A 26,078-nucleotide genomic window follows, 5' to 3' on the forward strand; every position below is an offset into this window, starting at 1 on the left:
CTTTTCCCTTGGCGTAAGAGGCTGTCTAGCAGAAGAGACACCACTGTTATTAGAACAGACCTGTGAGACCCAACCCCATGAATCTTCCACTCAACTACCGTGTTTCCCCAAAAATAAGACAGTGTCTTATATTAATTTTTGCTCCCAAAGATGAGCTATGTCTTATTTTCAGGGGATGTCTTATTTTTCTGTGTTCTGTTCGTCGGGCATGCTTCCAAACAAAAACTTTGCTACGTCTTACTTTCAGGGGATGCTTTATATTTCGCACTTCAGCAAAACCTCTACTATGTCTTATTTTCAGGGGATGTCTTATATTCGGTGAAACAGGGTATGCTCTGGTTCCTCATTTCAGTGTAGACCTATTCAGTTCAGAAGAGGTTATCATAAAATATTCCTGGTTGAAGACTTTTTTTGTCATACAGTTTACTCGTACAATTTTCTTAACATAACAGTTACTCTTTCCTCAGAATGATAAGTGGATTGTCTTTTTAAAATACTGAATAGCTGAGGATGGCCTGCATGAGGAATCCAGTCCTCTGCCTCAAATGACAAGTCAAATATCAAGCATTTTGTCTCTGACTAGTCCACAGAATGCTGTTGTTTAAGCTAGCTTCGCAGTGTGTGGACTGCTTGAGGCGAATTCCTGCTCATTCCCATCTGTAGAGGCCTACATTGCCTTGGAAATGTTGCTTGAGCCTGGGACATGACAGGATCTCTTGCAGGCACTGAGAACAGACGGAATCTGTTCTCAGAATCAGAGACGGGGGCCATCTGTTGTCTGAACAACTGTCGTCCTCTAGAAAATAGCTTGTTCAGAACATAAGAGCTGCCTTTCTGGATCGTACCAACAGTAAACAGCCAAACGATCTGGGAAGTAAAAGTAAATTTCCTAAACTCATGGTCTCTAAACATCAGCAATATTCAGAGGTATACAGCCTCTGTACAAAAAGATTATGTTCGGGTGTCTCAGCTAATAGTCATGGCAGAGTCCATGGATATGTTTTATTAATTTCAGTAGTCATGTCCTTGACTTCTAGGTGGCAAATCCCAGTTAATTAATTACATGTACAAAAAGTGCTCAGATACTGGCTTCCACCCGAGTGGCAGAGGCTTATCTGGTGAACCAGATGTGTTTCCGCACTCCTACGTTCCTGCTGGGTGACTTTGGGTAGTCACAGTTCTTTGGAACTCTCTCAGCCCCACCTACCTCACAAGGTGTTTGTTGTGGGGAGAGGAAGGGAATGGAGCTTGTAAGCCACCTTGAGTCTCCTTACAGGAGGGAAAGGTGGGGTATAAATCCAAACTCCTCCTCTTCCTCTTCCTTTTGTCATTCCTGCACCTATACTGCCAGTTAGCTTTACTGGGCAAACTAGGGCTGCCAGGTTCCTCCATCCATTGGCAGGGGATGTGTGGGTACAGTTGTCAGATCTATGTAGGAAAGAGCCTGGGGGAGGCAAGGACTTCAGTGGGGTACTGTACCATAGAGTCCACCCTCCAAAACATCGATTTTCTCCAGGGAAACTGATACCTGTCATCTGGAGATGAGCTGTGATTCCAGGGGAATCCCCAAGTCCCATCTGGAGGCTGGAAAACTCAAACTTCTCGTGTAATGTCTGGCCTGACTTTCATTAAGATGGTAAACCCATGTCTAGTCTACACTGTTTCATAAAGTAAGCATAGTCCTTCTATGACTGAATACTCCTTCCTACCAAAAAAGGGAGAAAAACCCCTCCACTGGCATGAAAAATGGTCTAGAACTTCCTGACAAAATGTTGTTCTATGTGCATAGTTTTGTTTTATAGTGTTCCACCAAACAAACTGAGGCCTTTTACAGCCAAGTGAATGTCTTTACCTGCAGTCTAAACTTGGCACATCCACGTTTGGGATTACCACCTTGGGCCCAGAGCAGTATTACTTTGTAAGGCAAGGAAGGGCAGTTGATTAAGCTAGAATAAGCTGACCAGACGTCCCGCTTTTGGCGGGACAGTCCCGCCTTCACACAATTTGTCCCGCATCCCGCGGGTTATTTCCATTGTCCTGATTTTTGGGAGGCTGCCGCACTGCCTTCTGGGGGGGGGGGGTGGCTGTTTCCCGCCCTGCCACAGGGCGGGAAATGGCAGCGCTCCAGAAGACAGTGTGCTCCTGCGGCGCGCGCAGCCACCTACCCCCGTCCCAGTTCACAAAGGTGACCATCTGGTCACCTTAAGCTAGAAGACAGGCCACGAGACATTACTCATCATTTCTGAGGAAATATTTGAAGATTAAGGGCCAAACTGAACTTGACAGAGAAGAGCCGTGATGTTATTTTTGAATCTGTCAATCTTCTGCCCAGGCACCTGCTCTGAAGAGCTGTGAAAAGAAAAGGAGCTTAATTTCTCCTTCCTCTTCCACGATTTAAAACTGCTCTTGAAATCTGTGATGGTTTTTTGAAGGAAAATACACAGATTCATCAGGCATCCCAAATCCAAGTTCAGATGGGGGGGGTGGGGGGATGATGACGAGCGATGTCAACATGGGCACAGTACTGCAGCTGTGATCTATTCCCTCCAGTTTTCTGACTCAGCAGCCCCTTCAGGCTGAAGAGAAACAGAAATCGGTGCTGTTTATGTGAACTGTCGGCATGCCTTGAAAGACCTACACGATTTATCGTGCCCTGTGTCACAATGCCAGTGATAAACGTAGACTCCCAGATTCTTTCAATAGCCTGTAATTTTGTGTTATGGGATGTTAACACCATACATGGAGAAGGAAGGCATTCTTGCCTTTTGAACGAATGTCAATAGGTTTCAGTTGTGTGCTCTTTCATCTTGGCAAAGCTGTTACTTTCGGGATCAAAAATTCAGTAATGATTGGAATATTTCCCTATTTATACCCCCCCCCCCCAAAAAAAAATTCTGCTTAAGGAACAGTGTCTGGAACTGGCAATTTTAGGCCCCTTCCGCACATGCAGAATAATTGGCTTCAAGTCCACTTTCAGAGGGCTTTCCGCACTGACAGAGTTGTACTGGTTTCTATCTAGGTTCACCTCAGTATATCCGCACTGCAACTGAGCTCAACGTTGTTTTGTCTCAGTTCCCCCCCCCCCCCCCAGAACTGCGACATCCCTGTCGCAGTTATGAACTGCACCTTTCTGCTGGAACAAGGTCGATACCGCTTCGAAGCTTCGAAGTGCAGACGCATCGAAATGACACCTCATCCGTTCAACCAATCAGGAGCCGCTTTTGTGGCATGCGCAGAACGGGAGAGTCGTGGCGGGCATGTAACTGTAAACTGTAAACTGTGAAAACTGTAAAAACAAGAACGCTCCCTTTTCCCATGGTAACACAAACTCCAATCACAATCGAGGAGCGAAACAGGCACCAAGATGATCCCGCCCACTTAGCTCGGTTCCAGGGGGCCAAGTAAGTTGCTGTGCGGACAGCTTGGAATCGCCCCCCACTGAAGGGAACCTAGTCGACCTTAGCTCCCTTCTGTAGTGCGGAAAGCCGCTCAGTGTACTTTGCCTCTGTGCAGAAAAGCAAAATCCACTTGCAAACAATTGTGAAAGTGAACTGAAAGTGCATTATTCTGCATGTGCAGAAGGGTTCATCATTAATTCTTTGCTGGTTTTCCCGACCATTGAATGGGCAGAAATGGTGAAAAACAAGATACTGGCTTCAGTGTGGAAATGACTTTTCGGGACCTTGTGTACCCTTATGGCCCATGGTGACCTTTGCAACCTGCTGATAACTTTCTCTGCGTAAATAATGTTGTCTGGGCGGCAGCCACAGGAGAGGTCATGAAAAACACCTGTTAATTTTGTTTTTCCCTGGTCTCTTTTTCCAGTGAGAACAAAAATAACATTATCCGTGAGACTCAAATTGGCCTTAGGACACTTTAAGAAACGAGTGGTTTGTTTGTGAGCTTTGAAATATTCTCGGTAAAGATTTTTTAACAGATACTTTCCCCCATTTAAACAATCTTTTAATAGATTTGTCATTCAGTGTCTTGACTGATAAGGGGGTGGGGGAAACTCCTCTGTGCTGTTGTAGGTATGCATGGAGTATGTATAAATGAGTTGTAGGTATGTTGTAGGTATGCATGGAGTATGAATAAATGAGCCCAGATCTTTTTTCAAAGAGGATCGATGTAGGCTATGTGCAAGTTGCAACAGAGCTGTAGAAGAGAAAAGAAATATTTGTCGGGGTTAGCCAAACTCTGTGGCTCCAAAATTTGAAAGGAATGGAATGGTACAATTTCTGGAAAAACCCATAAAGGTAATCTTTTTGAAATGAAAATTTAAAATGTTTTAAAGTATCTTATTATTAGGGGTATCTTATTATTAGGAGATCTCCCAGTATTACAGTTGATCTCCAAATAACCAATATTTTTTCCCCTGGAGAAAACGGCTGCTTTAGAGGATCGATAGTTGGCATTGCTCTTTGGAAAAAAAAAAGAACCCAAACAGAATGATAGCAGTCTGTACAATAACAATATAAAGAATATTATTACATTTAAAAAGCTTTTAAAAAAAACACACCCTAAAATAACAATCTTCATTCTTGACTTGGACGGAGGAGCGAAACTCCAAAGCTTCCGGGATTAACTACACCGTAAGTGTGTCTGTGCAGAAATCTCTGTTGTGAAGGAAAGGTTCCCACTCTCTGTGGCAGAACAGCAGTGTATAATCAGCAGTACCATAGGAAGGGAAAATGGCGCCTGGGGCACAATGGCTCCCATGCGCCCCCACGCACCCTCCAAACACGCCTCACTTACCTTTTACAGTTAAAAGAGCGCCTGCTACGGTCCGTTGGGGCTGCTCCGGGCAGTGGAGACAGCCTGAGGGGAAGAAGGGGGGAGTAATTCTCTGCCCCCTCACGCCTGCGGCCGGGGCATTTGTCCCCCCCTTCCCCATGGTAGCTCCGCCTATGATAATCAGCTGTAGTCTGAAGATCAGTTGCGACTTCAGTGGCTAGGGTTCCCAACTCTCGTTTCAGAAATACCAGGAGATTTGAGAGTGGAGCATGGGAAGGTGGGGTTAGGGGGGTGGGGGAAATGACCTCAGTAAAGTATAATGCCATACAGGCCGCCTTCCAAAGCAGCCATTTTGTCCAGGAGAAGTAGAATCAATGTTTTAAAGGGAAGCAACAGTGGCGTAGTGGTTAAGAGCAGGTACATTCTAATCTGGAGGAGCTGGGTTTGATTCCCCGCTCTGCTGCTTGAGCTGTGGAGGCTTATCTGGGGAATTCAGATTAGCCTGTGCACTCCCACACATGCCAGCTGGGTGACCTTGGGCTAGTCACAGCTTTTTGGAGCTCTCTCAGCCCCACCCACCTCACACGGTGTTTGTTGTGGGGCAAGGAGATTGTGTGGAAGGGCAAGGATTGTGTGGAAGGGCAAGGAAATTGTAAGCCCCTTTGAGTCTCCTACAGGAGAGAAAGGGGGGATATAAATCCAAACTCCTCCTCCTCCTCCTCTTCTTCTTCTTCTTTTTCTTCTTTTTCTTCTTCTTCTTCTTCTTCTTCTTCTTCTTCAATAAACAAATGAATGATTAAGAATCTATGCAGTCTGGAGGTCAGTTGTCATTCCAGGAGATCTCTATCCCCCACCTGGAGGATGGCGACTCTGCAGGGGGATCTTCAGGCCTATCCCGGAGTCTGGAATCTCTATGTTCTTGCCTTTCATGTTTTTGGTTTCTACAACTGCATTTCACAGCTGGAGTTCTGATTTACAGAGTCATAGTTTGAAACTGGGGAGCAACTTCTATCAGATCTCCAGAGAATCTACCAGATTTTCCCCAAGTGCCCTTCCCTTGTCTCAAAAGACCACGGAGAGGGGCTTTTCAGAGCTCTTGGCTGCTCTTGTTTTCTGTGCTACCTAGAAGAGCTGCTGACCCTGACTCCAACTCTGTCTGGCCCTTTGGACCGCTTTTTGCGGCTCTGCTACAATTTGTTGAAGAGAAATCTCAACTTTGCCTCCCTGTGGAGATGATGATTCTTTGGCCTGATTCCAGCGTCCTCTTTCTCCTTTTCTATGTTGCTCACCTTTTCACTTTTTCAATGCTGTCTCTTTCACCCATAGACACCCACCCGGAATCGAATTACCAGCCTCCAGGTGAGGGCTAGGATTACAGCTGATCTCCAGGCTGTAGAGATCATTTGACTTTAGGGATGTCACCTCTGGGTTGGGAAACACCTGGGGGTGGGGGGTGAAACTTGTGGAGAAGGCGGAGTTTAGGGAAGGAAGGAACCTAATCAGGTTATAATGCCATACAGTTTACCCAGCAATGCAGCCATTTTCTCCAGGGAAACAGCTCTGTTGTCTGGAGACCAGTTATAATTCTGGAAAATCTCCAGCCACCCGCTAGAGAGTAGAAACCCTATTTGGCCTGGACAAAATGGCAGCTTTGTCGGATAGACTCCATGGCATCCCATACCTCCTGAGCTCCCTCTCCAACCTTCAACTTCCCCAGACACACCCCACCCCACAAAATATCCAGGAATTTCCCAAATTGGCAGCCAATTCTTGAAATGGCAGCTACCTCACTAATATTTTTTTAAGTTAGATAAATTGGTTTAATGAAAGCCCTCTACCTTTTACAGAGGCAGATGAAACTCAAGGAGACCTTGGCCTATCAAGAAGCCGCAGCAGTTTAGATAAATCTCTCACTTAGCTGTCTGTTCAGAGAGTCGCCCTTTTCCAAAGGAGTTTTGCAGAGCTGGAAGAAGTGCAGAAGACGGCAACCCAAAAGATCAGCGTATTGAATCACCTTCCATACAAGGAAAGGCTGCAGAGTTTGAGGCTTTTCAGTTTTAGAGAAAAATTGATTGTAAGATGATGGCGTAGAATTCATTATAGAATTATGCATTACTTCCTCTCTGTCTGCCGCCCCCCCCCCCCCCCGCCCCCCGGGGCAAGATGCTCTCAGGAGATTTCCCACCAACATTAAAATGGTCACTGTGAGGGCTCACAGAGCAGTTATCTTCTGTTGTTTTGGGACCGAGGTCGCGTAAATGGATACTTATTTCCCATCTTACAAAAATGAGTGAACTAAATAAGAGAACGGTATACTGCTCAGTTGAGACAGAGGATTATTATAAATATAAAATTCCCCAAACTCTTTTCTTTTGCTAAAATGAATGAAGGCACAAGAGGCTTTTGGTGTTTGCAAAAAGTTAAAACAAACACAAGAAATTTTTATTTTCAGGAACACTAAAAGAGGTTGGCGAGGTCAAAATATTTACAAAACTGAAATCAAGTAAGTGAGCAGGTTAAATGCAGACAGCGGCTTTCTGTTGTATTTGACACAAATTTACTCTTTGAGTTCAGCCACTCTGGCAGATTCCGCGTGGGTGAAAAACAGCACCCCTGGAATGGTAAAAAAAAACCCTATTCCAGAGGCCCTGTTTGCATGGCTGCCGCCTCTGAATCGAGGTAGTGTTGTGCTTTTCCCTGGGAAACATTTGGGAAACAGCATTTCTCTGCCGGCGTCACTTTTCCGTGCCTCCATTTTTCCCCACACTCACCTTCTCTCCTTGCCGAGCTCCTCAGGGATGGGGAGGCATGCCCACGCTGCCCTTTGACCCCCGTGTGTGTGTGGGTGTGCCTCCCCGTCCCTGCAGAGCTTGGCAAGGAGAGAAGGTGAGTGTGGGGAAGGGAAATGGAGGCACCTCCATGTGGAGGTGCCTCTGTGGGCCACGGCCACTCTGGGGCCACTTGCACCTCAGCATGCGAATGGCCCCGGGGCTCCACCGGCATCATATATACCGGTGGAATGCCGCTGCCCCCGCCCATGCGGAATCCGCCTCAGTCTCTCTAAGTTATCTCTTTACTTGAGTTCAGCCTCTCTCTGAGCTGTTACAATCTCAGGCTTCCACGTGTTTCATTGCATAAATGCTCCATTACATAAATAAAGTTGTTTCAAAACAGTAGTGCTTCTTTTCCTCAGATTTTCCTCAGATTTTTAATCTGATGTTACTTCACACACTCTCCAACGACAATCTTGTCTTGGTCACGGATTGATTTTCCTGAGCTGGGTTTTTCTCTGATTTTCTGACCTTTGTACAGAAAATAAACATCCATTCCTGCCCACCCTCCCTTCCCCCCTTTTTTTCCTGGATCACCACTCTCATAAGTATCACAGTTAGGGCAGCAAAATCCCATTGGAAACAGGAAGAAATTGATCATAAGAACATCCCTGGTCATCATTTCCTCCTAATATGCATGGAAGCATGATTCTCGCATAGAAATCCTGAGTTCGTATCTCAGCCAGGTTATGCAACTAGAAGACAGAAGGCAATACATACCTTTGAAACAATTTTGGATGGGGCCATAGTTCTGGTGGGGCAGCTGTTTTGCACGTATACAGTCCCTGGCTAAAGCACCTGAAGCATCGCAGAGCAGCTGTAAGAGAACATAATAGTGGGCTAGAGAGGCCACAGGATAAGGCAGCGTCATCTGTCTTCAAGATAGGGCTTTAGAAGGCATCTGGGGAAAGGAATCCAAAATGTTGCATTTCACAAACTGGTCATCCATAATCATCTGCGGTGTTAGGTTACAGAATGGCCCAAAGCCTGCTCCGGAAGTTCAGAAAACGTTTACAACTGTAACCTTTTCGTTCCATCAATGAATTGGCAGTCAAAAACAGAAGGGTTGCAGCATCTCCTGCATACCAGAAGTCTTTTGTCCTCCCTTGTTATTCAAGTCCGTGGTTTAATTTATTGGTGCTTTTACATTACCTGTCTTTTGTGTACATCACTTTAAAAAATAAGGTGTGATTTGTCCTCTTGAGTCATGTTGGTGTGGAGTCCATTATTTGCTGCACTGATTAGAATACATGTTGGTTTATTTTTTTCCCTCAGCTGTTTTCCCTTGTGCAGAGAGGCCTTATTGAACTTGTGCGGTGGCTAAAAGAGTTGAGCTGCAAATCAAAAAGTCCCTGGTTTGAGTCTTGCCTCTGAATTTTGCTTGGTGGATGGATGCAGGCAAACCCCTTTCTCAACCTTGGTGTGTCTCCCCTGCCATTTCCAGTAGGCAGTCATGATTCTGTCCTACCTTATAAGATTGTTGTAAGGATTGAAACACGATCATTTATCTGAAGTGCTTGGGACACTAAGAATGTATAAAATGTCCCTTGGAGAACATGTAAAGCTGCTTTCTACTGGCCGTATTCTCATATTACCGTTAATGCAAACACTTGTTGCATGTACATGCATACATCTGTTTGTAAGAGACAGCCAATGTACATTAATTTACCAATTAAAACTAAGGATCAGTACCTGGAGAAATGTGCAGTTGTGACCACATGTTCAGCTCAGGTGCTGAATGTAACGTGAGACTCAACACAGGTATGAAGACCTGTCAAGCATATACTGTACACCGACTGTGCATATGTTCACTGTAACTTGTGAACAAGACTGTTAAGTCAGACAATGTATATTCAAGACTTAGTCTGGGATGGAGGCCTTTCATATTATCCACTACCAGATCCATTTAAATGGGGATTCCATAATGAAACCTTGAACCTTCTGCTTAAAAAACAGATGTTGTACTCCTGAACCACATTCCTAAAGATGGAGGTTTTCTAGAAGAGGCAGGAAACCCTCTATTGGGCATACTTTAGTTTGGATTTCCTACACTAGGGTGGAGGGTGCTGGAATACCTGTAAGGACTTTTTCAAGTCTATGATCCTCTAAACCAATAGAAGAAGGAGGAGGAGGAGGAGGAGGAGGAGGAGTTTGGATTTATATCCCCCTTTCTCTCCTGCAGGAGACTCAAAGGGGCTTACAATCTCCTTGCCCTCCCCCCCCTCACAACAAACACCCTGGGAGGTAGGTGGGGCTGAGAGAGCTCCAAAGAGCTGGGACTAGCCCCAGGTCACCCAGCTGGCGTGTGTGGGAGTGTACAGGCTAATCTGAATTCCCCAGATAAGCCTCCACAGCTCAGGCGGCTGAGCTGGGAATCAAACCCGGTTCCTCCAGATTAGATGCACGAGCTCTTAACCTCCTACGCCACTGCTGATTAAACGCCAATGGATCTAAATGTGATTGAGCAATGCCTTCTTTGTATTGTGCACTGTTGCAAAGACTAGGCCAGAAAGGACTAAATCCAACACTTTCCCCAGTCTACAATTACTTTTGGTCAACTCCCCCCCCCCACCCCCCCAGGAAGGTTAATGCTCTTCCAAGCCTATGTAAACATCGCTGGTACGTGCTTTTTGTCATTCCGTTTGGATATCTGTAGGAAATCTCTTCTGATTAGGACTGGATTTGTCATGACTTCAAGAACTTTCTTTTGAAGGACACCAGCTTCCACATACTCACATTCTCTCTGTGGCTAGCCAGGGAAATTGTAGCCACAGATTACGTGGAATGTGAACTCTTAACTAGTATAAACCACAATCTCCTGTTGTGTCCTTGGTCAGAGTGCAGCAGTTGCTGTTCCAGATTTGGCTGCCATGAAAAGGGCCCTTCTGACAGAATTGCCATCTGCAAAAACACAACTGCTTTGTAGTAAAGGGTCCTATAGTAAAGGACCCTTAGTCCTTTCTGTGGTATTGAGCTCCAGTTGCCAGGCCAGGTAACCTGGCAACCAGCAGGAGCCTTACTGGATGAGTGAGGCCTTGTCAGAGGGGCTTTCCCCACTACAGAAGGGAGCTAAGGTCGACTCGGTTCCCTTCAGTGGAGGGCGATTCCAGGCTGTCCCCCAGCAACTGAGTTGGCCCCCTGAAACCGAGCTAAGTGGGCGGGAACATCTTGGTGCCTGTTTCGCTCCTCGATCGTGATTGGCGCTTGTGTTACGGCGGGAAATGGGAGCGTTCTTTTTTGTTTTTACAGTTTACAGTTACATGCGCTTTCTGCCCGCCACGACTCTCCCGTTCTGCGCATGCCACAAAAGCAGCTCGTGATTAGTTGAATGAATGAGGTGTCGTTTCGATGCTTCCCCACTTCAAAGCTTTGAAGCGGTATTAACCTTGTTCCAGCAGAAAAGTGTAGTTCATAACTGCGACAAGGATGTCGCAATTCTGAGGGGTGGGGGGGAACTGAGACAAAACAATGTTGAGCTCGGGGGCAGTGAGGATTCACTGAGACGAACCTAGGTAGAAACCAGTTCAACTCTGTCAGTGGGGAAAGCCCCTGAGATATAATGATGTTGAGGGTGATGCGCTGATGTCACTCCCTGCATGGCCAGAAGTGATGTCAGTGCTTCATAAGCGAAGTGACATCATTTCTTGCATGCCCAGAGCTGACATAAGCAGTTTTACCATAGAGCTTTGTGGAATGCTAGAGCGTCCCGTGTTACTTCTGGTTGAACTCAGAAGTAACGTAGACATACTATGCTGCCAAGGAGGCAGGCCTCCCCTCAAGTCCTGCCAATGCCTAAGACACCACCATGTGAATTAGGTGGGGATCAGTGCACATAGTACACCATAATAGAAATTACACTGAAGAAGGTTGGTAGCAATTGCTGTCTACTTTCAGATGAAGTTTTTGTTACAAGTAGAATATGCATCCAAATCCATAAACAGTACAACAGTACCTCAAGGTATCTGAAATACAGATCCTAATAACACTGTTTAAAAATCCTGTGTAATTAAAAGCAAAGATCCTGTGTAATACGATGAAAGTCCACTAGGCTAACTGGAACCCAGATATGTACCCGTCTCATACAAGCTTCAAGGCTAGTGGAACATAAATTCCATATATCTCTACTTCCAAAATGTACAATAGTTTGTATGAGCAACAATGGTTGGGAACCTTCAAGGACTGCAGTCGGCTCAGAAAACTCTGACTGCTGCAAAATGTCCTATGAGGTTGCTGGGTTATGTGAGGTGTTTGGATGGGGCACCCTCACCACCCCCTTCTGACTAAAAAATGCAAGTTCCTTATCATGAAATGTTGGTAAAGAGATCAAGAGATTTTTTTTTCCTCTCCGGCCTCACCTTCGTTTTTTAGAAAAATCAGGATTCTGATGAAGAGCTCTCTTGAAAGTTTTGTGTTATTTACGGTAATGCATGGCTTTTCCTCGTGAATTTATCTCAGCCAGGAATTCCTTGGAATGTTCACTTTTCTAGAAGACAGCTCTTTCCGCACATAAACAAAGGGAGCATTGAACACACCATTGAAACCACAGTGCACTTTCATAATGTCCCAGGACAAGCAGTAAGACAATTGTCTTCTAGGAACCCAGTGACCTTTAGACACATCTGCCTGAGTCAGATTGTTGGACCATCAGGGTCAACTTTGTTTACTGACTGGTAGCAGCTCTTCCGGGTCTAAGGAAGAGGCCTTTCACATCACTTTGTGCCGGAATATTTTATCTGGAGATTCTAGATCAGCCATTCTCAACTAGGGTTCCGTGGTACCCTGGGGTGCCGGGAGCATGTTCCAGGGGTACCACGGCAACACTACCGCCCCGCCCCCCCTCATTTTTGTGGTGTCTCCCACCGGCACCAGCAAGGACATGGAGCTGGCCCATGGGGCAGGGCCTGCCACAAGGTCAGCAGCCACCACCACCCCCAGTGCTTCCCTTCACCCTGGGAGGGGAAGGTGGGGGGGTGTGGGCAAGCAGGGGCAATGGGAGGGGAAGGTGGAGGGTGGCGGCAAGGGTACCGTGAGATATGAAGAGTGAGGTCAAGGGTACGCTGACCTCGAAAAGGTTGGGAAACACTGCTCTAGATATTGAACTAGGGACCTTCTGCGCACAATGCAGTTGCTCTGTCAGTGAGTTATGCCCTGTCCCCATTTGCCAGGGTTGAAAAAGAAGAAGAGAAGAGTTTGGATTTATACCCCACCTTTCTCTCCTGTAAGGAGACTCAAGGTGGCTTACAAGCTCCTTTCCCTTCCCCTCCCCACAACAGACACCTTGCGAGGTAGGTGGGGCTAAGAGAGTTCTGAAGAACTGTGACTAGCCCAAGGTCACCCAGCAGGAATGTAGGAGTGCAGAAACACACAGATAAGCCAAGTGACATGTGCCCCATAATGCTTCTTTGTCCGTGGCTGGAACTTCAGGTTTGGGCACATGTGTTCCTCCAAGGCATCTCCTATAAGCTCCTTCCATGTCTAGTTCATTGCAGGTAAAGCTTATGTAACATTTCCTTTTGTGTAAAAGGCCTGACATTTCAGACTTATCAGACATTGCAACCCAAATATGATATCCATATAATTCATACTTGTTACAGTAATCTAAATATAGTGACTTGAGGTTTTTCAGCTATTGTATACCTTTGCCACTAACACAATGTACATAATAAATATATGTAAATATAGCGGTAGGCGGTGGCCAGATTATAGAAGGCGGACGAGATATGGGAATGCTCGTTCGCCTTCTGACCTCCGACCTATCTCGAAGAACGAGGATGGCAGGGTCCAGGAATACTCCGCTTCGTCCCTGGTGTTGATAAATGCCAGGTCCATTAATAATAAAACCGCTATACTCCGAGATTTTCTCAGAGGCCAGCAGATGGACCTGGCTTGTGTCACCGAGACCTGGGTGCGCGAAGGTGAGACCGTCGCCTTGGGCGAATTGGCGCCCACAGGTTTAGCGATGCCTCCACCCGGTCCGCGCGAACCGGAAGGGCCGGGGGGGGGTGGGAGTGGCAATGTTCATCCGTGATTCCTATCCCCTTCAGGGCTGCCCCAGTCGGAGATCTCTGGCATGGAGATGTGTCGGTTTTGAGTGGATTTGTGCCTTGGAGAGGTTGAAGCTGTTCTCTGGTGTACCGGATTAGCCTGGCGCGCAGGGGAGACAGCCTACCATGGCTGCTGGAAGGTGGTGGCAGACTGGGCATTGCCGGTACCCTAGACTTATAGTCTTGGGCGACTTCAATGTCCATAATACGACACCGCCTGATGATGCCGCTACTGCTTGGGACCTAGTGTCATCAGCATGGCGACGCAGGGCCTCCTCCTTAGTAGAATTCTAGCCCCACCAGCATGAAGCCAGTCACAGGCTAGATGATGGTCGCCGGGCTGGGGATTGGCCTATAGTTACCGTGTCCTCTGGTACGATAGAGTGCCATGGTCCGACTCATTACAGCCCTGAGGTTCGAATTGGACCTGCCACAAGCGTTCCCGTCTAGGCTGACGGGCTGATTTATGCCATGCAGCAGCGGAGACTTATGGATCCACTTGGCTTCCTGAATGCTCCGCGGGATCCCTGCCCCTGCCGGCTTACACTCGATGAGCAGGTGGATGACTGGTATTCCCGGCTTTCCGATGCCATCGATGTTGTTGCCCCCAAGCGCCCTCTGCGTCGCCCGTGTTCGGTGGGCTCCATGGTATCTGGAGGAGGGCTCCATACATGAAAGCGGGCACTCCAGGCGGCTTGAAGCGAAGTGTGGAGGAAATCATAGAAGTGACTGAGCAGCGCGAACATCTTATAGGGCAGCTTATGAAAGCCTATGAGATGGCGGCGAAGGAGGCGAAGAGAACTTTCTTCTCCTCCTCTCTCGCATCCTGCTAGCTCACGCCCAGCACAATTGTTTGGTATAATTCGGTCCCTGACCTCCCTTATCGGAAGGCTCTGTAAATCATCAATTGGCTGGTAGCTGGCAGAGGCATTTGCCTGGAAGCTTCTTTGCAGACAGAATCTAGAGTATTCGGCTCCATGGGATCTTCCCTCCGCTTTGACGGCTACAATGGAGTGAACTGGAGGCTCCCTTGCCGTCTTCCGGCCCTTATTTGGCCCAGTTCTCCCCTGCTCTCGAAGGCCGCTGTTGACAGGGCCCTGGCTGCTATTAGACCTACTACCTGCCCTCTGGATCCGTTACCCCTCCTGAAGCTTATTAAAACCACCACCGGGCAGAGCCTCTGACCCCATCTGTTGAATATCATCAATAGCTCCCTTGGAAGGCAAAGGAGTTTTTCTGGATGGGTTGGAAGGAGACTGATGGTCCGCCCACTCTTGAAAAGACCATGTCGTTAGATCCAGGGGATCTGGCCAATTACCGCCCCGTCTTGAATCTTTATACCGTTTCTGGGGAAGGTAGTTGAGAGAGTGGTGTTGGAGCAGCTTCAGGGCTTCCCTGGATAGCCCTTCGGCCTTTGACCCCTTCCAGTCAGGCTTCCGTGCACAGGCACGGAAGGACGGAGGCGGTTCTTGTCGCCCGTCTGAGATGCAGCTCCATTATGCAGCTTGACCAAAGGCGGATCGAGCTGCTGGTTTTGTTAGATCTTACATGCAGCGTTTGATGTGGTCGATCCACGACCTTTTGACCCACCACCTGGCCGTTTCCGGGATACGGGGCACTTTGTCCTTCAATGGATTGCCCTCGTTTCTCCGGGACCGTTGCCAACAGAGTGTAATGATCATCTTGAGGGACCAAGCCTCTCGGAGGTGCCCACTTCAATGTGGGGGTGCCTCAGGGAGCGCTGCTATCCCAGCTATTGACTAACATCTATATGCGACGCTTGCTCGAAGCTGGTACAGAGCTTTGGGCTGATTTGTCACCAATGCGCTGATGACACTCAGCTCATTCTGTTGATGGAGGGGGGAGCTGTCACGGCGACTACAGCTCTACAGCATTGTTTGGAAGTGATTAGGCTGGTTGGTTACAGCAGAGCAGGCTGAAACTGAATCCATCGAAGACAGAGATCCTTTGGCTGGGCCGCGGGGGGGGGGGGAGGCAGGGGATTTCCAACCGCCCGAGTGGGAGGGGACCGATTTTGGCACCCGGCCCCTCTGTCCGCGGTCTGGGGGTCCACCTGGATTAGATCTCTTTCAATGGAGGCCCAGGTGGCCCTTGTAACCCGGACTGCATTTTCCATCTTCGGCAGGCCCGGCGGCTGGCCCCCTTCCTCTCTCAGGCAGACCTGGCCACTGTGATACAGCCAGCAGTGCCTCCAGGCTTGACTAGCTGCTTAACTTCGGCTCTCACCCGAACCTTCCCGCTAGCGCCTGATTCGGAAACTGAAACTGGTCCAACATGCAGCGGCGCGTTTGCTCTGGGGGAAACCTTCTGTGATCATATTCAACCTGTGCTGCGCCAGCTGCACTGGCTTCCAGTGGAATTCCGAATCATCTTCAAGGTGTGGGTTTTAGCCTTTAAGGCCTTACGTGACCTGGGACCCGCTGTATCTGAGGGACCGCATTTACAGTATTGCCCCTACTCGGCCTCTCACGATCAGCAGAGGCCAATTAATTACTGGCGGTTCCTGGCCCCTCGATCATGCGCCTGGCCTCCACCGCGAGACCAGGACCTTCTGACCCTAGCCCCAGCCTGGTGGAACACTCTTCCTCCAGCTGTCCAGTCCCTGCGGGGACCTTGATGAATTCCCTTGGGGCCTGTAAGACCGGGGATTGTTCCACCCGGGCCTTTGGAGTGTCCAGTCGCTGAGTGAAGCCCCCTTCTTCCTCCCTCTCTCCCTTCCCCCCCTGCATCTTCTTGCACCTTACCATCCTGTTGCACTTTACCACCTATTATCCTCCCAGAGAGGAACCTGACCCCTCCCTTTTCTTTTTACTGGGGTGATCTTAATTGAATTGGCCATAATAGGGCACCTATTATGATGCTAACCGCTGTTTTTAAGTAGCTTTTAATGGATTTTAGTATTATATTGTTGTTATCGATTTAATTAATTGTATATGTGAATGTTGTTCACCGCCCAGAGCCCCCAGGGGATGGGGCGGTTTATAAATCGAAACAATAAATAAATAAAATAAATAAATTGTAATCCTCTAATTTTGTGCTAGTATTTCTGTAACGTCTGGACTCCAGGGAGCTCACTGACATAATAACAATATCAAGAACTAATAATAATTATAATAAGACTTTCCATTGGCTAGGGACTAATTTATTACTTTAAAAAAAGAACGTGCACAACGCTACAAAGCTACAGTGTGCATTACTGGTTGTTTACAATAGCCGTCTAATAAGCAGAATTTCACTTTAATTTGCTGCAAGGTATTTGGCTGTGTCATGATCCGAGTTTTTGCAGTTGCCTTTTAGCTAGAGATGAGTGTCCTTTTCATTTGGTAAAAAATTCTGCTGACTCATTCTTTGCTGTAATTCACAGCACGGTTTAAAAAGCAGCCACATATACCCTGCCTGCTGCAACTGAGCCGGGGAGGTTTTGCCCTCAATATTCATTTTAATTTTTTTTTTCACTTTGCTTTTCTAGATCACCAAATCAAAGCACGAAGGATCTTCCGGGGCACGCAGAGTGCCGCAGCCCAAGCGGTCTGAAGGAATTCCCAGGGTTAGCATTCATGTAACCGGCAGTTTGTGTTCAGAGGAGATGGATTTAGCCGACGAAGTCTCTCTCATAAACAGCACTGCATTCTTTAACAGGTCAGTGTTCCTTCTTTCTCCATCCAATGCAATACGCAGTTTGCCAGTTATCTTTCTAGAACCCCAGCATCTTTGCTGGGCGCGCAAAGTACGTTGTAGCGTTACCGCAAAAGCTGCAAGGAATTGAGGTGTTGAACGGCCAGCCGTGTCCACATTAAATCAAGCCTTCGTTGTGTTAGCATTAGTATAGAATAGGATGCTTTGCTGACATGTAACCCTAAGATGCCGTAATGCCAGTCTGGGAGAAACATGTTTCTATGACTCTCATTGTTATCGTAAAGTTGAACAATTTGACTCACTGTGGAATAGTCAGATGCAATCCTAAATTTGTTTGTGCAATGAATTAGGTTTTGTATTTCTCGACCCTGGGTTTTCCCAGTTTGCAGATATGTGCAGATAAGCATGCATACTATGTCCAATGCTTGCATATGCTTTCACTGAAACAAAATGAGTGCGGGATTGTGTTGAACCTCATTCATTACGTTAAATGCTGGCTAGATTGAAAATGCTGCTGTTTCTGAATGACTGAAATCTAGTGGAATGTTTTAGCTGCTGTTTCTTGTGTCACTGTAGCTGGAAGAGGCATCCTCCCATCTTGTTCAGTTCACTGCTTATTATCTTCCTCCCTTGCTGGCACTCTGAGGCCTGCTTTCAGATGTGAAGTTAGTGTTGACCAGAACAGTCAGTGGTGCCCTCTTACTTGTGCATTCAGGCTCTGTTGGTGCCTCCTCTACTTTTCAGGTGATAGGCGTTACATTTTATGTTCTTGTGGCGTGGTGTAGTGGTTAAAGAGCAGGTGTACTCTAATCTGGAGGAACCGGGTTTGTTTCCCCGCTCTGCTGCCTGACCTGTGGAGGCTTATCTGGGGAATTCAGATTAGCCTGTACACTCCTACAGATGCCAGCTGGGTGACCTTGGGCTAGTCACAGCTCTACGGAGCTCTCTCAGCCCCACCTACCTCCCAGGGTGTTTGTTGTGAGGGGGGAAGGGAAAGATTGTCAGCCCCTTTGAGTCTCCTGCAGGAGAGAAAGGGGGGGTATAAATCCAACCCTCCTTCTTTTTGTTGTTGATTTAAAAAATAATAATTTTTCAGTTGTTACAACTGCTGTTTTTTTAATGATGCTTTACTTTGTGAGTCTCCTCATAAAATAACAGAAGCTTACAGAGCTTCCCCCTGTAAGAACCCTATCTTCAAAACCAAAGTAATGAGAGTATAGAGTGTGGAGGCAGATGGCAAGTTATTGTTACCCAGCATAACAGTGTACAAACTTATTTTTATAGAGCAATGGGGAATTACTCGGCTTGGCAATGTGAGAGGCAGGCTGAGAAGGGATCTTTTTAGACTATGTATACCAGAAACGGCTTGGAACGTATCTGCAGAGAATTCACAAGAGACCAAATTGCAGTTTCAATATGTTTATATAAGTTTTGGTTGCAAACAATCACACAGTGAGACATTAAGGCACATACACACAGTTCCTCAGTATATAGATAGGGAGGAAAAGATAAGTGGGATGATAGAATGGGATTTTTTTTTTTTTAATTTTTATTGGTGTTAAAATACATACATATTATATAAACAATAAAAGCAAGAAAAAGAGAAGAAGAAGAAAGGAGAAAGAGAGAGAAAAAAAAAAGTCTTATTATCCAACATCTTTCCTGCAGTCCAACACAATTCCTACAAAATTTGTACAATACAATTCGTATCACATTAAACTAAAATGACTTCACAAGTGAACTCTGTTGACTTTGTCTTCGTCCAGCACTTTGTTGCAATTTAACAGTCGTTCTACATTCCGAAAGAGGAAAATACTCATGTATATTATGGCTTCTATCTCTGTAAAGAAAAATAAAAAATAACGTCCTCTACTATCTAATATATATCTTTCCTATCTTACCTTACTATAAATATCACGTACATATCTCCTAATACAGTTCTGTTTTTATTTACATATTCTTATATCTTTATTTATACTTTCCATCCAAGTATACGAGATACGGTTGCCAAATTTCGTTATATTTTTCTGGGTTGTCTCTCAGAATCCATGTTAATTTGTCACAGTTCATTATGTCATAAATCCTTTTTTCCCATTTCGCGTATTTTATAGATGCTACATTTTTCCAATTTTGATTTATTTCAAGTCTGGCCGCTGTTATTAAATAGAGAAAGAGCGACATATTTTTTTTGATTATTTTGTCATTTGTAATTCCCAAGATGAATATCTCCGGTCTCTTTTTTAACTTAGTTTTAAAAACCTTATTTATTGTGTTAATCACTTTATTCCAGAATGTAACCACTTTCCCACACCTCCACCACATGTGGGGGCGCGGTGCTTCTTGTTTGTTACAGTTCGCGCATGTAACGTTAGCATCTTTATTTATCTTTGCTAATCTAGTGGGAGTGTAGTGCCATCTATAAAAGGTTTTATAGAAATTTTCTTTTAAGTTTTGGCAGCACGTAAATTTATTATAGTTTTTCCACAATAGCTCCCACTCCTCCATTTGTATTTCTTTTTTTATATCTTTCGCCCAAGAGATCATATTTGATTTAACAATTTCTTTTTCTGTTTTATACTTTAGTAGTAGGTTATACATTTTTTTAACTATATTATTGTCATTTTTAAGTAGATTTATATCTAGTTCTTCATCGGCCTTTGCAAAGTTCCAATTTACTTTATCCTTCTCAAAGATCTCTTTCATTTGCCAGTATGTAAACCAACCACATTTAATTCCCTCTTGGTTAAGTTCTTCTCTTTCTTTTAATACCTTCCTTGAATTTACTTTTTTGAGTGTCTCCTTATATGTGGGCCATTTTTTTAGGTCAGCATGTTCTTTATTTTGTATGGTTTCAGATCTTGAGACCCAGATGGGTGTTTTTTGATAAAACATATTTCTATAGTTATTCCACACCCTTCCTAATGCTTTCCTTATTATGTGTGAGTAGAAGTTTCGATAATTTTTTGACTGTTCAACCGGCCATAAAAAATCGTGCCATCCTCTCATTAAGTTAAATCCTTCTATTGCCAGCAAGTGTTTGTTGTCTAACGAGATCCAGTCTTTAATCCACAGAATAGCATTTGCTTCAAAGTATAAGTATAGGTCCGGTACTGTTAGACCTCCCCTCGCCTTTGAGTCTATCATATTAGTATAATTGATCCGAGGTTTCCCCTTTCCCCAAATAAACTTCATAATTTCTTTTTGCCAATTTTGTACCGGTTTTTTTGAAAGGATAATTGGCAAATTTCTAAATAAAAACATCAATTTAGGTATTACATATGTTTTAACAATATTTATCCTACCCAAAAGGGATACTGTAATATTTTTCCATTGATTTAACATATTTTTAATTTCTTTCCAAGCTCTGATGTAATTATCTTCAAATAAATAATTATTTTTCCCTCTGAGCCAAATTCCTAAATATTTGATCTTATTTGTTAATTCGTACCCGGTAGATTGAAAAATTTCCCCTTTCTCCTTTTGTGGAATGTTTAACGTAAGAACCTTTGTCTTATCGTTATTGATTTTTAGTCCTGCTATTCTTCCATATTCTTCAATTACGTTAATAATTTTTCTTAATTTGTCTTTTGTAGGGTTTTCTATAATCACTGTAACATCGTCCGCGTATGCTTTATACTTATAGCTCTGTCCTTTTAAACTTATCCCTTTCCATTGTTCCACCAAGTTCATCTTCTTAAACAAAATTTCTATATAAATTATAAAAAGTAAAGGAGACAAGGGACACCCCTGTCTGGTGCCTTTAGTAATTGGGAAGGTTTTGGATGCATTTTTGTTTATTATTAATTATGCTTCTTGATCTGAATATATTTTATCTATTGCAGTAAAAAAGTTACCATTTATTCCCATTTTTTTAATTGTTTCTTTCAAGAATAACCAATTCACATTGTCAAATGCTTTAGCTGCGTCGAGAAATATTAACGCTGATTTTTGATCTATTTTTTTTTCCATATATTCTATCAGGTCAATCAAAATCCTAATATTATCTTTTGTTTCTCTATTTGGTAAGAATCCTGATTGGTGAATGTTAATATAGTTTCTCAGACATCCTTTAAGTCTTTTAGCTAAAACTGAGGTAAAGATTTTGTAGTCTTGATTCAACAACGAAATGGGTCTAAATTGTTTTTTAGTGATTTCTACATCTTTTTCTTTAGGTATTAATACTATATGTGTTTTGGACCATGATTCTGGTGGTTTCCCTCCTTCCATTATTTCATTGAAAATCTTCTCCAATAAAGGGACAATTAATTCGGAAGTGGTCTTATAAAACTTTTCTGTAATTTTATCTGGTCCCGGGGATTTATCTTTCTTTAAATTTTTGATTGTTTCCAGTATTTCTTCTTTACTAATCGGGTTATTTAATGCTTCTTGTATTTCCTGCTTAACTTGTGGGATCTCAATATCTTTTGTGTATATTTCTATTTCTTGCACACTTGAGTTAGAAGATTCTTTGTATAAATTGGCGAAATAATTCACCAAAATCTCTTCAATCTTTTTCCCCTCTGTTATTATTTTACCATCTTCTTTTAGTTTTGATATTAATCTATCATTTCTTTGTTTTTTTAATTTACTTGTTAACCATTTTCCAGGTTTATTCGCCCATTCAAAATTTTTTTGCTTTAAATATTTTAGGTTTTTTGCAATCTCATTTGTATATTCACTTTCAAGTTGATGTTTAATTCTATCAATTTCTTTCTTTAGCTTCTTATTACCAGGTCTTTTTTTAAGATCCTGTTCTATCTTAAGTAATTGCTGTTGCAAAGTCTTTTGTTTTAAACGTTTCTTTTTATTATGTCTTGAATTCATAGCTATTAATTCACCTCTGGTGGAAGCTTTTAAAGCGTCCCACATAGTCATTATATTCTCTACCGAATTTTCATTGATTTCTATGAATTCCTTGGTTTTCCCAATCAGTTCTTTTTTATAGTCCTCTATATTTAAGATGTAATCGTTTATTCTAAAGTTTGTCTTCTTCTTCTGGGTATTTAATTTCCATAACACTGGGCTGTGATCCGATATGGAACATTCCAGTATCTGGATATTTTCAGTATGGATCACAAGCTCTTCCGTTGCCCAAATCATATCTATTCTTGTGTAACACTTATATCTATGCGAATAGAAGGTGTAATCTCTTTGATTGCCTTTACATTCTCTCCATACATCTTTCACTTTCAATTGATCGGTCATATTAAAAAAAGTCTTTGGTAACTTGTTGGTATGTTTACATTGTTTGCCTTTTCTATCTACGTTAAAATCTACCAATCCATTAAAGTCACCCATCAGTATTTGGCTTACACAAACATTTTGTAGTAATTCTTCCTGTAATTTACCATAGAAATTGCTTTTTTTCTGGTTGGGGGCATATATACCTACTAACAGTATTTTTTTCCCATCACTTTCGATCTCTACTCCTACATATCTTCCTAACTTATCGTTGAATCTTAAAATTGGATTTAAATATTCTTTCACATAAACAGCCACCCCTCTCTTCTTTTTTTTAGAGGAGGAGCAGAAAAGTTTACCCAAACCTCTGTTTTGTAAAAGTTTTTCTTCGTGTTTTTTAACGTGTGTTTCCTGAAAACAGGAAATTTCTGGGTTCAGCTTCTTAACATAATTAAAGACTTTCCTTCGTTTCAGAGGACTATTGAGTCCGTTCACATTAAGCGATAAGATATTCATAGGCATTTTAATGCTTTCTATTATTTTGAATAGTAGAGGTCGAGAGGCTGGGATTCCTTTTAAGCAAATCAATCTTACCTACTAGTGCACGTTATACATATTAACATCGATTATATTCTTACTGTTAATATCTTTATTCTAATAAAAATATAAAGTATTACTTAAATCTGGTTATATACCTATATTAATATACTTACACTTAATCAACATAACTTTACTTAAATTTCAATTCTTATCCCCCCCTGAATTTTTTACATATTTAACCAAAAGAACATAACCGTCGAGTTAGATTTTCACTCTGCCCTTATTTCAATTCGTACTAAGAGTTAAATAAAAAATAAAAAGATTAATAAGGAATTTCCCTCGCACCTTTTCTTCCTCTACTTCAGTTACATCAATTTGTTCTTCTGTAACTTTTCTAGACAGTCATTAGCGTCTTGCACATTGTTGATGTTGCGACGTTTGGATTTATATGTGAATGACAGTCCTTCTATTATATTCCAACGGAAAGTTATCCGGTTATCTTTTAGCCACATAGTCAAAGGTTTATATAGTTGTCTTTTGTCCAAGATATATTGGGGAGTCTCTTTCAAAACTATTATCTCCTGACCTTGTACTCTGAATCTATCTTTTGAGTGTTTTTGAAGGATGTCGTCTCTTGTCGTTTTCTTCCAGAAGGTCACCAAGACATCTCTTGGGGTCCTCCTTGTTCTGGCCATTCTGGAATTGACTCTAAAAACTTTTTCAATGTTTTCTTCTACTTTTAATTCTCGTATTTTGAGAAAAGAGGCTATTGCGTTGGTAATAATCCCTCTTAAATCTTCATTCTCCTGTTCTTGTACCCCTCTCAAGCGCAGGGTATTTTCCTTTGATTTTAGTTCTATTAGAGCCATTTGAACCCGCATGCGATCTAGATCTTGCTTCATTAGGTCGTTCTGGCTTTCTAGTGTAGCCACTGAGTCTTTTGTGCTTTTAACTTCATTTTGAACCTCTTTTATTACTGTTTCCATTTTCTTTAATTCGTTTAAGTCCTTCTTAATGTCTTGTATTTCATTCCCTAATTTATTATAATGGTCATCCAATTTGTTAAATCTGTCTTTGGTTTCCTCCTGGAAGTGTTTGGTCTCTTCCTGGAAGGAAGTAGATGCTTTTTGGAGACACGTAGTCATTTCCAATAGTTTTTCCAATTTAAAGTGTAGTTCCCCATTTGCCTTTTCTGGAGTCATAGCCTCCATAGTCATTTTACCATTACTCTTTTGTTTGGTGGCTAACATTTCTGAAGTACAGGGAAAATTCTCTCCGTTTCAGTCAGATTCTAACTTATTTTTTTTTTCCCCTGTATACGTTTTATTTTTCCACCAGGGGGTGTAAACCGCAAGTAGAGTGCACCTTCTAATGTCCCAAGCCTCTATCCTCCACTGTCTTTGTATTAGCCACTCATTCTCATTTCGTTTAAGTTAGTAGGGAATAGATTGTAATATTACTTAACCGTCCCCGCGTATTCGTTCTGTTGTTCCTCCCCTCTTATTTCGGTTAAATCTTTGTTTTTCTTGCTTTCCTCTCCTCCTTTGTTACATCACTCTGTCTCATTCACCTCCCAGCGTCCCGGCTCTTCAGCTTCCGCCCGTCTCTCTGCTCTGACGCATTTCACCTCCTCCTTTGGTGAATAGTTAAAGCGAGAGGCACACCTCAAATTTTTGCCATGCCCGCAGAGTTCACTTTCTTTTCGTCTCCAATTTATAATCCGTTTTGTTTCACCTTCAAAAGACTGTCAAGCCCCCTCTACCTTCTGTTTCAATGCTCCTCAAACCCTCTTCACGCCCCTTTGCCGCGGTTGCTGAAGCTCCCGTTGCAGCGCTTGCAAGCACCGCCCCCGCTTCTGCCGCCGCCCGAAACCTCCGTTTCAAGCGGAGTTTCACAACGCTGGAAAGGGGCTAAATTTCCCCAGGCTTCCCCTAACCCCTTTATCTGTCGAGGGGCCCAAAGCTGGTAAGTTACCTTGGGGGGAATAATCAGAAATAGAGGGTTGGGATGCCGCTCGAAACGTCCCGCGGCTGGTATCCTTGGGGGTTGACCCGGAAGTCCCGATAGAATGGGATTTGGGGAAGCATGGGACTTATACATTACCAAAGATCTGCAGAGAAGTTCCAGAAGAAGGCAAGGATCTCTATGCCAGCATAGGGACCCAAGCGAAGGACAATATATCGTGTCTCACACCAACTTGACCGCTTCTTGCTGCCCTCCTCGGAGGGTGAAGGGGAACCCTGGCTGGCTGGGCTTCCTCAAACCTGGGGAGGCAGAGGGAGCTCCTTATTTGGGCAGTGACTCCCCCGATGTCATTGCCCAAATAAGGAGCTCCCTCCACCTCCCAGCTGGGTTTGAGGAAGCTCAGGCAACCGGGAGGTGGAGGAAGATCCTTATTTGGGCAATGACATCAGGGGGAGTCACTGCCCAAATAAGGAGCTCCCTCTGCCTCCCGGCTTCCCACCTTCGGCTTATACGGAAGTCAATACGTTTTCCCAGGATTTGGTAGTAAAATTAGGTGCCTCGGCTTATACATGAGTTTATATGGCATTTATCAGGGTTCAGCACCATGCATTGCAGAGTCCCAGTGGACAGCTCCCAGCAGTTCCCGTTTGATATTGAACTCTGCACCTACCTGGTTCTGGTGGGTTTCCCGGGCTGTGTGGCCGTGGTCTCTGCACCAACCTGTTTCCTGTGGGAGTGATTTCTACTGTGGTATTTTGGGGGATTTCAAAACTCTTGTATTATTGATTTTCCAGTTTCCATGAGAGAAAATAAACAATACCCTTATCCCTTTACTGTCCAATTCCATCTGTCTCTGTAGGATAAGAAACTTTCTTAGCTTAAACATTGGTAGAGTACATTTTCCCACTTGCATAGCCATTTTGCTTGGTAACAGCAAATTCAAAACCATTTTAATGTGGATTTGTTTTAGTATGATTCAGAAGTTTCCAAAAAGCAGTTTGTGGGCTACCAATACCTCACCAGTTGCTACACAGAAAGTTGTGCATCCCCTAGAGAGCCCTGGGAGATGCAGGAGGCGGAGTCACAGCAAGCGGTACTATGTCAATGCCAAAGCATGGCTTATGGA

The 26,078-nt window shown here is 44.0% G+C and overlaps 1 protein-coding gene across 1 annotated transcript in view; it reads left to right on the forward strand.

The window, feature by feature from the left end:
* Nucleotides 1-26,078, forward strand: part of FAM13A (family with sequence similarity 13 member A) — a 176,391-nt gene that overhangs the window by 58,786 nt on the left and 91,527 nt on the right. Inside the window, exon 7 of the mRNA XM_048509094.1 lies at nucleotides 17,100-17,269. Within this exon, the coding sequence (XP_048365051.1) occupies nucleotides 17,100-17,269 (170 nt within the window). The remainder of the gene's footprint in view (nucleotides 1-17,099; nucleotides 17,270-26,078) is intronic.

Source organism: Sphaerodactylus townsendi, linkage group LG10 (assembly GCF_021028975.2).
Source record: "Sphaerodactylus townsendi isolate TG3544 linkage group LG10, MPM_Stown_v2.3, whole genome shotgun sequence".
Classification (NCBI taxonomy): domain Eukaryota; kingdom Metazoa; phylum Chordata; class Lepidosauria; order Squamata; family Sphaerodactylidae; genus Sphaerodactylus; species Sphaerodactylus townsendi.